We start from the raw sequence: 15,649 nt of genomic DNA, 5'->3' as shown, positions 1-15,649 counted from the left end.
GTCCAATAAGGAATCTACACCCTCAAACAAGAGGAAAGTTTCATATCTAAGAATTTGATCTACATCAGGGCTCTAGCCAAGTATCCTAGTTAGACTAAGACTCTAGCAGTGGAATCCCAGTAGCAGGACTCCTATATAAGTCTTAGGGTAACACCAGAATGAGTATGGAAAGAATCGTAATTTAACTTGAACTCCTGGAGCAGAATTCTAGATGCATTAGAGCTCAAGTATACTGGTTTCACATGATGAATATGGAAAGAGTCCTTGTGGCACTAGACTCACAAGAAAGAAAGTTTCCTAGGGCTTATCCTGCAGTGTCCTGATTGAACTGGGAATCCCTAATATACCCAAGTTATCATATGATAGCATCCACTTTAGAAGTACTTTTGACCAAGTAGGTGATATTCAAGTAGTTTGTCTGTCTGAGCAGAACTCTTGGATAAATCCCATTTAGATGGTGGTCGGGTACAAATAGTGACAAATGTGGTTTCCCAACCAGAATTAGACACTGTTGTGTGGAGGGGAAAAACTATAATCTTCTTTGCATGAAGAGAACTAAGTGATAATTTCCAAGGACTTAAGAGCAATTGTAGAGGAGTTGTTGGAATTTGGATATAATATTAAAATGATGTTTTAATCTTGACCACACATTATAGAGAAAGGGATGTACATTGCTATCTCAAGGTAGAGAGAAATTCTTCTCCTATTTTAATTAGCACTTTTAAGTTTTGGAAGCCCTAATAGATCTCACACCCCCAATATGCTTACCTCTCTATATAAGATAAAGAAAGCTCTAGAAAAGCAATTTTATCAAAGCCTAGAGTGAGTGGGATGAACCCGAAAGAGTGGAGGTTGAACTACATTATTTGGTGCCTAACAAATCCAGACTAGAGAGAGATAAAAGTTAGAGACAAAGGGAGCAGTATGATTTCACATAGAGGACATCTTGGGCAAATTGGAACATGACATTCAAGAGAGATTCAGAGATCTCTTTCAGCCATAAACGTGGAAATCTGCCCTTTATAGGTATGATTAGGTTAGAGAACTAAAATAGTTAGATTCCCCATGGAGATTTTGGGCAAATAGTGAACTCAATTTGTTTAGTTTGTTTAAATTTCACTTTTACCTTGACATTTGAAAACCTTCATGCTATACAAAACGCATATAGAAAATGTTAGCAAGAGTACAAATTCAATACGTGGGTTCACTTTTAGACATTAATAAACTTTCAATGTTTCTGACTTGGTTGGTTACTCTTTTCTTTTTCTTCCTTTGATAAAAAGAAATGTACCACCTAAAGTTTATAAAAAAAATTAGCATACCTTTCCAAGAAATATAGGCTTGAACTGTAGCATTCCTGCAATTGTAAGTAAAACAGTGGGATCTTCAGGAACAAGTGAAGCACTTGGAAGGACCTTGTGGCCTCGAGAAGCATAGAATTCAAGAAACCGATGGCGTATGGAATTCCCACTCACTAGGGACTCTTTAGACTTATCTTTTACTAGTTCTTTGCTGATAGACTGTGTTGGTGCTGAAAGGAAATATATGAAAACTGAGACAAGATCAACAAACTTAAAAAACTATAAAATCAAACAGAACAGTATATAAATTATGAAACAGACCTGATGCATTTCTTATTATGAACTTCTTTTCCCATGACCCTCTCGAATTAGAATTTTTGTAGAGCCATCCACTTGGAAAAACTTGAGTGGGCACTCTTCCTCTAACACCCACGAATTCCCTGCAACCTATAACCAAACCTTAATTGTTCAGCCAAAAGAATGCATCTGATATACAAGCACAATTTTATGAAATAGGAAAAGAAAATCATAAAACCATCATATATTACAATGAGGACTGTGAATGTTGCTTCCCACTGCTAAAATGGGCCATCCAAAAACAATGGATTGGAGTTATCTATTCAAGTATTCCACAACCTACGATTAAAGATATTTAAATCTAAGCTTTCTTGCTCATTTTGCATTTATATCCAATTTGGAAACAAATCAGTGTTTTCATGATTTCCTCAGTGAATGACTGACAAATGTGCCTTACATTTTCACGTTAGTCAGTACAGTAATTGAATTTCTGATAAATTTACATTGTAAATTTTATTAGGGATTTCAAAATTACCATTTTGGGGGCTTGTTTCATAGTTCAAATTGTAATCACGATCATGAGGAACAAAATTACCACTTTGTTCTATTACAGCATACCTCACAGGGGAAATTTACCAATTTGCGAACCATTAGGCATACAGTATGCCATTGCCAAAATCCGACCAGATTAAGGCTCCATTTGATTGCACATAAAATGAAAGAACACCGATGATTTCCAGAAAATGTTATTTTATGGGGTAGCTTCTCATTAAATGGATAAGGAAAACGAACACTTCCCGAAAGTGAGTAATAATTATAGGAAGAAGGAATTCCTTCTTATCTTCCACGAGTCATTTTCTAAATAGAGGTTGGTCGTCTTGGTTCATATCTGACAGCATTCATGTACTTCCCAACCATTCAGATTCTTTTTCCAAGTTAGCGAGGAAAATCAGGAAAATAAGTTAGCTCCCTATTCAACATCATTTTGCAGGAAACTATTTGTTTACCTTCATTTTATGTGCAGACAAAAGTAGCCCAAAAATTTAGGAATAGATTGTACCATTCAAATGAGATTCAAAAATTGTCCCTATAAAAGAGAACAAGGGAGCACCATGGCCTTTTACTCGTTCTCTCGTCTTGATTGATTTGCAGAGGATGAATAAATCTACAACTTTTTCTTTCTAGTTCATTTTTCATTTACTAAGATTAAACTAGACGCAAAAAAAATTAAGCACCAATAAGATGAAGCTCATCAATGGTCAGAATAAACCCAAAAGGTTTCCAATTAGGTCCTAAAAGAATGAAAAATTATAAGTAAGAGCAAAAGAGAAAAAAAGTACCAGTTGTGAAGGAAAGACTGCATTTTGCTGGTTTAAGAAAGCTAGCTCTGGAAGCTAAGATTGGACTGGAGAGTCGAATTAGAGGTTTCCCACTCTGGTTTCCATGCAGAGAGTCCACCAGCTTCAATCCTTCCATGGCAAACAAGGTCCTCTCTCTCGCTCGCTCGCTCGCGCGCGCGCGCTCTGTCTCTCTTTATCTCTCTCTCTAGCTGCTTTATACTTCAAACAGGTAGAGATTTAAATTGGCGTTACAAACGTTGGCGTGAAGATAAGCTCCCGATATTCACACATTCGGTCTTTTTAAGCCTGTTTGGTAACGGATCCAAGTTGATTCCAAGTCGGGACAATATTTAGAATGGGCAAATTTCTTAAATTATCCTTATAATTTAGAAAATTGACTAACTCTATCTTTACTATTTTACATATTGTGTTAAAGTACTTTAGGCTCCATTTGGTTTGTGAGAAGATTTGGGTGGAATGGAAAAAGATGGGATGGTGTAAAAATTTATCTTTCTATTGTTTGGTTTATATGGGAAAATAGTAGGAAAAGTACCGAGAGAGATAGGAGTACTAAGAAAGCATATTAGAGAAAGAAGGAAATTCAAAAGGGTGAAGAAAACGATGATCAGACAAAGAAGCAGATTGCCACGACCTTGTTCTCTTGCCATCGCACCGATTCTCTTGCCACCACCGCCTCCTCTGTTTGAATAGGGAAGGCAATGAACAGTATCCGGTTCGTCGCTGCTGTCAAAAGGAATGGGACTGTTCGCCGTTGTCATCGTTGCCGTTGATCTGTGGTAAGGAGACTCTTCATCGCTGATTCACCGCTGCTGTCAAAAGGAAGGGAGACTGTTCGTTATCATCACTAGTTCATTGTTGTTGGTCGTTGCCACTAGTTTGTGGTAAGGAGACTCTTCATCGCTGGTTTGTTGCTGCTATCAAAAGGAAGGGAGACTGTTCGCCGTCATCACTAGTTCATTGTTGTTCGCCGTCATCACTAGTTCATTGTTGTTCGCCGTCATCATCGTTGCCGCTGGTCTGTGGTAAGGAGACTCTTCATCACTGGTTCATCGCCGTTGTCAAAAGGAAGGGGGACTGTTCGCCGTCGTTGCTGGTTCATCGCTGTTTGTCATCGTCATTGGTCCATAGTAAGGAAACTCTTCATTGCTGGTTCGTCGCCTTACTCCAATTGAAAAGAAGAAGAAGAAGGCACATCCCCCTTCCTCAAGTGAATGAAGAAAACTCAAATTTTTCCACCAAGGCCGCATTGTTTTGGTGTGACCCCGATTACACAATTTTGGGATCCCACATTCCATGTTTTTCTCATCCCATCCCCCTATTTTCTTCAAAACAAATAAGAGAAAAAAAATATTTTTGGAATAATCCCTTTTTCTCACCCTCATCCCACAAACTAAATGGACCCTTAAGTTTCTTAAGGTACACTTTGTTGGAATTGACTCAAAATAAAATTAGTTACAGAAAGTGGCTATTCATGCTATTAGTGCATGATAACCATAAAGTAGTTACAAAAAGTGGCTATTAATGCATGGTAACCATAAAGTAGTTGTAAAAAGTGGCTATTAGTGCATGGTAACTACAAAGTCAGATATAAAAGGAGTGGCTATCTTGTATCTACTGCTTCTTCTTCTTATACAATTTTAGTGAAAGATCCCTCTCTAGAGTGTGTGCTCTTCCCATGGACATAGGAGGATTTTCTCTGAACCATGTAAATTCTTGTGTCTTCATCTCTATTTGCTTGATTTTTTTTTTGTTTGCTTTGTCATTTTGTGTTCTTCATTTTTCTTCACAGGTTGATTTAGGATATGTGATCTAATGCTTCTACACCAACAAATGGTATCAGAGCCAGGTTACTAAATCTTGAAATACTTATGATGGCGAAGATGTCGACTATAAAGTTCGAGGTGGAGAAATTTGACGGCAAGATGAATTTTGGATTGTGGAAAAAGAGGGTGAAGGTAGTTTTGGTACAACAAGGTCTTCACAAAGCTCTCCTTGAAAAGAAGAAGGTAGAGAAAATGACAAGTGATGAGTGGGATGAGTAAGATCTAAAGGCATTGAGCATGATTCAGTTATACTTGGCAAATTAAGTGATATACAATATACTTGATGAGGAAACCACCATTGGCTTGTGGACAAAGTTGGAGAAATTGTATATGATAAAATCTCTCACCAATAAGTTGTACCTGAAAAGGCAATTATACAGTTTTCGTATGGCCAATGGAATCGACTTATTGGATCATTTGAATACATTCAATTGGTTGATTACACAACTTCTCAATGTAGATGTGAAGATTGATGAAGAAGATAAGGCGATTCTTCTCCTCTCATCTCTCCCAAAATCGTATGATCATTTGGTGATGACCATCTTGTATGGGAATGATACATTGGTGATGGGTGAGGCCATAAGTACTTTGTTGTCAAACGAGATGCGGCGAAAGCCTACCTTTAGTGATAGTGAAAGTTTGATTGCAAAAGATTCAGGTTATGAACGGGACAGATCTAAAGAGAAGGGAGATAAGAAGAAAAGAGGCATATCAAAATCTAAATTGAAGAAAACACAATGCAAGTGGTGCAAGAAAGATGGTCACTAGCTAAAGGATTACAAGAAATTTGCCGATGCTCAAAAGAAGAAAGGCAAAGCTGCAGATGAGGTAAGCATTGCTTCCGATATAGAGAATGATGGAGATCCTCTTACGGTCTCCTCAGGTATGGATCCCATAGATACTTGATTTTGGATGTTCTTATCATATGTGTCCTTATAGAGATTGGTTTTCTATATATGAGTCACATGTTGGCAACACATTTCTTATGGGAAATAATGCCAAGTGTAAAACCGTTGGGATTGGGACAATTAAAATTAAGATGTTTGATGGGATTGTTATAACATTAATAAATGTTAGACATGTCCTAGATCTTAAGAAAAGTTTAGTCACACTTGGTGTTTTAGATTATCTTGGGTGTACATATAATAAGGTTGATGGAGTCATAAAAGTTAAAAGGGGTGTCATAAAAGGAGAGAAAAAATGATCATTATATAGGTTAATCGGAAAAACTATCATTGGGGATGCAACTACCACATCCACTTCAGGTGATGATTCTAGTCAGTTATGGCACTTGAGATTGGCACACATTAGCGAGAGATGCATGATAGAACTGCACAAAAAGAAATTACTTGATGGTGTTAAATCTTGCAAATTAGATTTCTACAAATATTGTAGTTTTGGAAAGCAATGCAGGGACAATTTTACAATATCTACTAAAAGAAACAAGGAGATTCTTGAGTAGCATGCAGATACATGGGGTTCATCGCTAGTGACTTCTAGTGGTGGAGCACGATATTTTGTTAGCTTTGTTGATGATTATTCCAGAAAGGTTTGGGTGTAATTCATGAAGAATAAATATGAAACTTTTGAGAAGTTCAAGATTTGGAAGGCAAAAGTGGAGAAGCAAACCGGAGAGCAGATAAAATATCTATGAATAGATAATGGTGGACAGTTTACCTCTACAGAGTTTTTGAAATTTTGTACAGCAGAAGGGATTACTTGACATCTTACTACTCCAGGCACACCATAATAGAACGAGGTAGCAGAAAAAATGAATAGGACACTACTAGAGAAGGCAAGGTGCATGAGAATCTTTGCAGGTTTATCAAAGCAATTTTGGGCCGAGGTAGTTAATATGGCCTGTTATGTGGTAAACAGATCACCTTTCAAAGCATTGAGACTCAAGACAGAAGAAGAGGTATGGACTGGTAATTCTGTTGATTACTCAAATTTGAGAATTTTTGGATGCCTTTGTTATGTCTTGTTGTAGGATAGAAAGAGGACAAAGGTTAATGCTAAGTCAAAACCTTGTATTTTTCTAGGATACAATGAAGGGGTGAAATAATTTAGACTTTGGAATCCTAACACTAAGAAGGTTGAGGTGAGCAGAGATATTGTATTTGATAAAGTTTCTATATGAAAAAAAAAAAAATCAGTAGCAAATCTAAGATGGTGAGAAGAGTAGTACCTCAATTCAGGTGGAGCTAAGTGAGGAAGAGAAAATGGGTAGTGAACCAATCGCTACAGATTCTTTTCATCAAAGCCAAGAAGTTGAACAATCCCAAGAGGAACCACCAAATTCCATTACTGCAAATAGGGCTAAAAGGAACATCAAGAGACCAATCAAATTTGATGATACAGTTGCATATGCATTAACAATTAATTGTGATGATCCAATGACCTATAAGGAGGCAATGAAAGATAAAGACAACTCACTATTGGATGGGTGCTATGAAAGAGGAGATGACTTCTCTTTGGAAGAATGAAACTTGGAAGTTAATAGAATTGCTTAAGGGTAAGAAGGCTATTGGGTGCAAGTAGGTGTACAAAAAGAAAGAGGCTTCATCTGCAAGCGAACTGGTTAAGTACAAGGCAATGTTAGTAGCAAAAGGATATGCACAAAAGAAAGGAATGGATCTCAATGAAAATTTTTCTCCAGTAGTGAAGCATTGTTCTGTTAGAATCATGTTGGCAATAGTAGCTATATGGGATATGGAATTGGAGCAGCTTGATGTCACGACAACTTTCCTCCATGGGAGCTTAGAAGAGGAAATTTACATGGTGTAGCCTGATGGGTTTGTTGAGAAAGGCAAAAAACAACTGGTATGCAAGTTGAATATGTTGTTCTATGGCCTTAAGCAAGCACCGAGGCAATGGTACAAGCTCTTTGGCACTTTTATGACTTCACATGGCTACATCAAAAGTAAGTATAATAGTTGTGTTTATTTTCGCTTCCTTCATGATGACTTCATTATACTATTGATGCTTTATGTTGATGACATGCTTATTGCTTGTAAGAGTTTGCATGATATTATTAAGTTAAAGAAAATATTGAGCATGGAATTTGAGATGAAAGATTTAAGTGGAGCAAAGAAAATATTGGGTATGGAAATTCAAAGAGATAGGCGCAATGGGAAGTTGTGGTTGACCCAAAAAGGGTATACTGAGAAAGTATTGACCAAATTTAATATGAAGGAGGCTAAGGCAGTGAGCACACCACTAGTTCAACACTTCAACTTATCTCTTCAACATTGTCCAAAGATAGAGGAAGAACGTGAGGAGATGATATATATACCATATGCCAGTGCAGTTGGATGTCTTTTGTATGCTATGGTATGCACCAGATCGGACTTATCTCAAGTAGTTAGTGTTGTGAGTAGATTTTTGGCTAATCTAGGGAAGGAGCATTGGAATGCTGTAAAGTGGATTATGCGCTACTTAAACGGTACCCAATATACATGTTTACTATTTCATAATGGTTTGAAAGGAAACAAAGTGATTGGGTATGTAGATTCAGATTTTGCAAGTGACCTTGACAAAAGAAAGTTTATTATGGGATATATTTTTACTCTTGGTCAATGTCCTATTAATTGGAGATATACATTACAAGATGCAGTGGCTCTGTCTACTATGGAATCAGAGTACATGGCGACAGTAAAGATAGCCAAGGAAGCTGTATGGTTGAGAGGATTGGTTCAAGAGCTTGGAATTGATCAGAAAAACATTTGTGTTCACTGTGACAGTCAGAGTGTTATATGTCTTGCAAAGAATCCAGGATATCATGCAAGGACTAAGCACATAGATGTGCGGTATCACAGGCTTAGAAATTTTATAGCAGATGGTGACATTCAATTGGAGAAGATTTCTTTCCAAATGAACATAACAGACATGATGGCCAAGCCATTGCCAAGGGAGAGGTTCAGGCATTGCACGAATCTTTCAAATATATAGCAGTGCTAAGTTGTGAAGGCCCCAAGAAGAGGGGGTAATTTAGATAGAGAAATGAAGCAGGGTGAAGAAGAGAGTTGAAGATTTTTTTTGTTTTTTAGTAAAGGTGGAAAATGTTGGAATTGACTCAATGCTATTAGTGCATGGTAACCATAAAGTAGTTACAGAAAGTGGCTATTAGTGCATAGCAACCATAAAGTAGTTATAGAAAGTGGCTATTAGTGAGTCGTAATTACAAAGTCAGATATAAAAGGAGTGGCTATTTGGTATTTATTGTTTCTTCTTCTTCTATAATTTTAATGAAAGATTTTTTTTTCTGGAGTGTGTATTCTTCTTGTGGACGTAGGAGGATTTTATCTAAACCATATAAATTCTTATGTCTTCATTTCTATTTTTTATTTTTTACTTTGCCATTTTGTGTGTTCTCCATGTTGATTTAGGATACATGATCCAACGCTTCTGCCCAATACACTTAAGTTTTTCTAGCAATTGTTTACAACCTTCATTGCCCTTAACTTTCCGTCACATTCTGTTAATCATGTAACTAATATATTTATTAAAATTTCTAAAATACCCTCTATGAAAACGGATAAAATATTAAGTGGCACCAGGAGCTACGATCACGGTAAACACAAGAGCACAACACATATTCAGAATGAACTGCTTTTACTGAGAAAATTCCCATTGGATCTGACTAGGAGTGTTGCGAGAAGTTCCCTCGGTTCTCTCTCTCTTTGTCTCTATGGTTTCTGATGGTCGATCACTAAAATACTAATAAAAAGGGAGCTTGAGAGAAATCCTTCAAACCTCAAAATCTTATCTTTATGGTTGAACACAGGTTTGTATTTATATACAGTATTTTGTACAGAAGCAGAGTTTTTTAGAGAAATACGTTAATTGATTACAATAGCTATTGAAAGAGTTTGTGATTGGGGTAATGACGTGGGTATAGTTGCAATGATGTTTATCCTGAATCATTATCAATCAATCCATCGATAGAAAGAAGAGTTAATTTGGATTTTGGACCAGGAACTTTCCTTTCTGGTTTATTAGTTCTCATGGATCGAAATAATTAACATCTTCTCACGAGATGATTCTTCGAAAATGGAGCATAATAAGAAGCCTACTTTCAATGAAGGTTCTGAGCATGTCAGATCAGGCATCCTACCTTCGTTTCGTATATGGAAATCTCGAATTTGCCTCCCAAAACCAAATTGCTCTGCAAAATCTCAAAACCATATCCGACACACCTTTTCTAACTGTTGAAAAGGTGTTAGGGTTACGACGGAAGACGACGAAGGGGTTCCGAAACTCTCGTATGGCTACCTATCTATTGCTGTGAAGTTCTTCCGTTGGTCCAACTGGCAGCTCAGCAACAGGCATATATAGTCCATATGTAGGAAAAAATGTTTTTTTTTTTTTTTTATATGATAAAGTGATGAAGTTTTTTTATGTGATGAGATTCAAGGCTGCATTGGAAGAAATGATTGTAGACATGATACGGCAAAGAGGGAGTGAAGAAGAAAGTCAGCAGATGGCCGCTCCATCCATGGTGGCCCTGGTGGGTGTAGTAGTACGGATCTACGTTTGGTTATGCTCGGAGTCCAACAAGCTACTGAGAGGTCTGGTCGTAAGTCCGATGGGACCGGATCTGCTCCTCACACCGACCTCACGGGTTCATCTCACAGACAATTGATTGGGGACAGCCCATCTCTTGATTCTGTAGCCGATGAGTAATTGAATAAAGAGTATACATTAAAACCTTGATACTGTTGAAAGGGAGAAGATGATGGATTGAGGTTTAAAAGCCATCTAATGATGCAACCATCAGGATCATAAATTTCTATATGTCAATGTATAATCAATGAAGAAAATTCCTGAAAATGGAAGCTCGGACACTATTTCATTCTTCTCATAAAAAGATAGTTCGAACCCAAGAAAGTTATAGGGAATTAGGGATTTGGCTATGAAACTCTTAGCCAGAATGGGAATTTGACGGCAGAGCCACGATGTTTGCACCATGAATGTTGGTTTCCTCCAAGACTTGCTGAGATGTGTACGAGGAAACCGACGAAGATGAATAACTGCACATCAATGGCTAGACCCATTTTCGATGGCCCACTATTTACTTGTGAAAGATGGATATGTAGCTTGAGTGAGAGAGACGCAGATCCGGTTAAGTATTAGTTGCAATCCAACTGTGAAAGATGCCGGGACGGGGTAAAGTAAGGTAAAAGCAGGACGGGGCCGGGTGGTAAGAAAAAGCGAAGGCAATGAAAGGAGGCCTTCTCAGAAGTTCATGTCCTATGTTGGATCGATTGGAGTTTTCTCTCTCTTAACTACTGAAGGGAAGAGGATGGGGATGGGCAATTGGACATGAATATGGCCTTATCGTCTGGTTTTTCTTACGGTGTCTCTTTGTGTTCTCTCAAAGAGACACAGTGTCTTTCGTTCGCCAGGTCGTTTTTTTGTAAAATAGCATTTCTAATAAGAAAGCAACCAGCCACAAGGCAGACGACAGAAAAACATAGAGAATAAATGCCCAAAGAAAAATTTAACACAATTTTAATTAGGTGTGTTCACGGTTCGGTTAACTGAACCGTGGAGTATTTTTTTTCAAACTGAACCGAACCGATGCAATTAGTTAATCCGTTCACCGGTTAACCGATGGACCGGTTCACCAGTTAACCGATGGACCGGTTAACCGTGATTCATTTTTTCGGTTTTTTTATACACTTAAAATAAAATAAAAAATCTAAAACTATCGGTGGACTGGTGGTTGTTGTCGCCTATTGGTGCCAATCATCCATTACTCTCCTGTTTTTTGCAAGAACTGTTTAGCTGGCTAGCTCTATGAAATTTAGATCTACTGATTTTAGGCCGTTACAAATGCTGGATCTCTAACTTATGTGATGCAAGACACACACCCGATCATCATCGTCATTTGTTGGGAGATTTGGAGGGTTAGAAATGACCTCATTTTTAAATGGGGAACGTCGTTGCCGCTTGGTGTTAGTGGTTGGCGCCAGCTACATGGCAGAGATGACATGTGACATGGCAAGAAGAAAAGTAGAGAACTGAGAACTGATACTGATAGAGGTTTACTGGTTTAGGTTTTGAATTTGAAGTTGAAGAGACAAAGTGAGAACCGAGAGAAAAAGAGAAAGGATGAACGTTCAGATTTTCGAAGAAACAGATTGGCAGAGTGGCAGTCACCAGTCTGGCAGTCAACAGACTTTCAACCTTTTTCTTGGAACTTTTCAATTTAATTTTCAAAAAAAGATATATATATATATATATATAATATATATTGATCGATTCGGTTAACTGTCGGTTTTTTTTAAATGATTAATCAAAACTGAATCAAAACTGCCGATTTTTTTAAATATCAAACTGAAACCGAGCCAACCGGTTCGGTTAACCAATTTTTTGGTTCGGTTTCGATCGATTTTCTTCAGTTTTTCAGTTTTTTTTGCTCACCCCTAATTTTAATTAGGCACTGACTCTATTTATGAAAACACAAAAGAAAAACACAGAGAACAAGTTGGTGTTTTCAGTTTTTGATGTTCTCCGTGTTTTGTCTCTCGTTTGCCAACGAAATTGGTGATTGTTGCTTCGGTGATAACTGTAAACTACATTCAAGAAAGAGATCATTGAAAAAGCACCCCAAGTCTTCTTTCTCCACATTTCACCTCTCCTTAGCAGGACCTCTCAAACGAATCATAAAGTTGGAATATTTCCACCAACAACAGCTTAGATACCAACACCAAGAAGTCCTCCCCGACATACTGCTTCTTCTTCACCATCGGACAGCCTAGATACAACATTGTTGTATCTCCGAAAGCTGGATTCCTGCTTTCCTTTGACCAAATGATCAATTACTAGAGAAGCCCAATTCTGTTGTTGGTCCAGACTATGGAAAGCCTGAGGGAAATTTCTTGTACATGTTAATAGATTTTTCTTAGAAGCGGAAATAGTACCAATCAATTTTTTATTAGTTAGGTTTTATTTTGAAAATTTTAAAAATAATGGAAGGTAAATTTGACATTTTGTTTTTTCTATAAATATTTAAAATTCATGACAATTGCCAGAAAATTTAAGGGTACTTTAATACAATATATAAACAGTAATGATAGAGTTAGTCAATTTCCTAAACTTTAGGGGTACTTTGAAAAATTTGCCCTATTTAGAATTCAGAATATCGTAACTTGGGCTAAACGAATGGAACCAATTCCGGTTTGAGACATTATTATGGATTAGGTCTGGGCCAGATGATGATTCACCCAAAAAAAGAAAAGGGAAAGTCCATTCAAATTTTAATAAACCCTTGATACGAGCCCGTTGAAGTTGCACCTAAAATGACCAAATCCAAAACTCCCGTTTGGTTCACAGGGATAGGGTCTGGAGTTGAAATTTGATCATTCCCATTCCAGCTTGGAATTAGAATCCCATTCTCATTCTTGGTAGAAGGACATTTCCTATTTGTTGAGAATGAAATCTTATTTCAGCTGATTCAAATTTCTGTTCTGATTGCTGTCTGAACCAAACAAACTTTGGGAATAAATCATTTCAATTTCAATTCCAATCTAATAGATTTTAATTCCGATTTCATTCCAACTGTGGACCAAACAGAAATCTACTTAGGGTCTAGATCCATTCAATTCCGGCTCCGTATAAATTGGGATTTAAAAGAGAGACTCAGACCCTATATGATAGGGTTGGAATAGTTTTAGTCTATCAAATTGAACTTGAACATTGACTGCCATAGCTTTTGTTAAGAGAATTCCCTGAAAACACAATCCGGTAATACTGGCAGCAAAGGAAAATGCTATTTTAATAGGTAAAAGACTGACTTTCCTAGAGTTTAGCTGGACGAGGAAAACAAATTGAAAAATATGGGCATTACAAGAATTGGGAGAGAAGCAATACTTTATTCGAAAAACGACTTATGAAAAATTGGATGAAAATGCCATTTTCCCCATAGCTGATATTCATCTTTTGGAAATCGTTTATGTTCTATGACCTTCATGCAATCAGATGCTTCATTTTCCTTCATTGCATAATGCATATAAGGCTCCTTTGTTTTTCAATAAGTTATTTATCCAAGTAAATGCATTTATCCATGTTCTATTATTTCTCAAATAAATAAACCAATACCATTTTAGCTATAAAAATCCATTATTAAAAGGGTCAGTTTTAAGAAACACTTACTCAGGTAAGTAAGTGCATTTACCCATGTTCTATTATTTCTCAATAAAATAAATCAATGGCCATTTTAGCCATAAAAATCCATTATTAAAAGGAGCATTTTTGTCCCATCTAAGTGCTGGCCATTTCCCCCCAGGTGGGAAAGTTATTTACCCACCTCGGAGATGGGTATTACTCTAGAAAAATAAACTTTCTCTGGTTCCCACATAAAGCTGAAAAAAAACATAGGTTTCTTGGTCAATGAGATTCACCGTAGGTTTCTTGGTCAATGAGATTCACCACTTTCCCACCTCTCAAAATCCAAAAAACGAACGACCCTAAAGGTAAATGGAGTTTGTAAAACATTTAGGTCATGTTTGGTTCGCAAGAATAGGGGTCTGGAATAGGAATCGGAATGGCAACTGTTTGGTTGGGTGGAATCGGAACCCCATTCCCTTTCCTGGTGGAATGACATTCCCCCGTTTCCCCCTCCCTTGGGAATGAAATCTCATTCCAACTAATTTCAACTCCCATTTTGATTCCTATTTGAACCAAACAAACTATGGGAATAGATCACTCCTATTCCGATGCTGAATTTGCATCTACGCCCCATAGCACATCCCACCTATGTATTGAAAACATCTCTCAATGGTAAGTGCGAGAGAGGTTCCCAATGCACGTTGAGATGTGCATGTGGGGCGTTTGTGGGGCACACTATGTGGGGTGCCAGTGTGAACTTGTTTTGACTACATTTTCATACCAAACTAAACACATGTGAACCCTAATGGAAGTTTTCAATTCGTGGAGCCAAAAAAACTGAAAAAACCCTAATGGGAACTTACTTAGGCTACATTTTGGTTTTAATTTTAAAAATTTTGATTTATTCGATTTGATTTTTAACCCAATAAACCATTTCCTCACCCCTCAATACGCTCTGTAGGGTGTCTATGGGAAGTTTTCGATTCATGGTTCATTTCATGTTTGTCTAGTTATGAACCTCATTATCATTTTGGGGGGCTACCTTATTAGCATAGGAGGACCATTTAGGGGGCTGGGCTTGGGCCTTGGTGTTGTATAAAGGGCTTCATGTAAGCATGTTAGCCAGGACCTACCTACACACCAGGCTCATATCTAGCCCTACAGAGACCCGGGGTGGTTGCATAAAACTTTTGTGCCTAGCCCCATAAAATTGTGAGCCAAACGGGCCAAACCTTCTTATTATTTATACTAGTGAATGACCCCATATTAAGTACGGGGAATCAATAATGTTAAATTTACATTATGGAATCAATATTGTTAAATTTATATTTATTAATATTTTAAATAATTATTAAAATTTTAATAAATATTTATTTAAAAAAATATATTTTCAAAAATTATTAGAATATATATATATATATATTGTTATGATACATCGAGGGTTAATGATTAACTGAGATTGATAGAATGTAGGCAGAAGTGGTTGTGGATAACCATTTTTGCATTTCTTTAGGAATGGATTGAAAATGGTGGTAATGGATTGTGGGTTTTAGTAGCAACTTCTCAAAAAATGCCATGTATCTAACTTTCCAGAAAAATGAGAAGGCCATGTGTCTAAATGGTGGAGAGTGTAACAGTAGTAGGTTGTGAGCTTTAGTAGAAATTTCTCAGAAATTGCCACGTATCTAATTTTCTAGAAAATAAAAAGGCCACTTGTCTGAATGGTGATAGTTGACTGTGGGTTTAACTTGTT

At 37.1% G+C, this 15,649-nt stretch overlaps 1 protein-coding gene across 1 annotated transcript in view; it reads right to left on the bottom strand.

Moving 5' to 3' along the window:
* EMB1030 (Alanyl-tRNA synthetase, class IIc) overlaps nt 1-3,216 on the bottom strand; it is a 54,579-nt gene extending 51,363 nt beyond the window's left edge. The window contains exons 1-3 of the mRNA XM_088951436.1: nt 2,939-3,216; nt 1,623-1,748; nt 1,323-1,531 (exon numbers count right to left, since the gene is read on the bottom strand). Of these exons, the coding sequence (XP_088807562.1) occupies nt 1,323-1,531; nt 1,623-1,748; nt 2,939-3,074 (471 nt within the window). The 5' untranslated portion in view covers nt 3,075-3,216. The remainder of the gene's footprint in view (nt 1-1,322; nt 1,532-1,622; nt 1,749-2,938) is intronic.
* Nucleotides 3,217-15,649: the final 12,433 nt, after the last annotated feature.

The sequence above is a fragment of the Nelumbo lutea genome, chromosome 6 (genome assembly GCF_056320005.1).
Source record: "Nelumbo lutea isolate HS-2025 chromosome 6, American lotus-T2T, whole genome shotgun sequence".
In the NCBI taxonomy this organism is placed as follows: domain Eukaryota; kingdom Viridiplantae; phylum Streptophyta; class Magnoliopsida; order Proteales; family Nelumbonaceae; genus Nelumbo; species Nelumbo lutea.
This window is presented reverse-complemented; position numbering and strand designations above follow the sequence as displayed.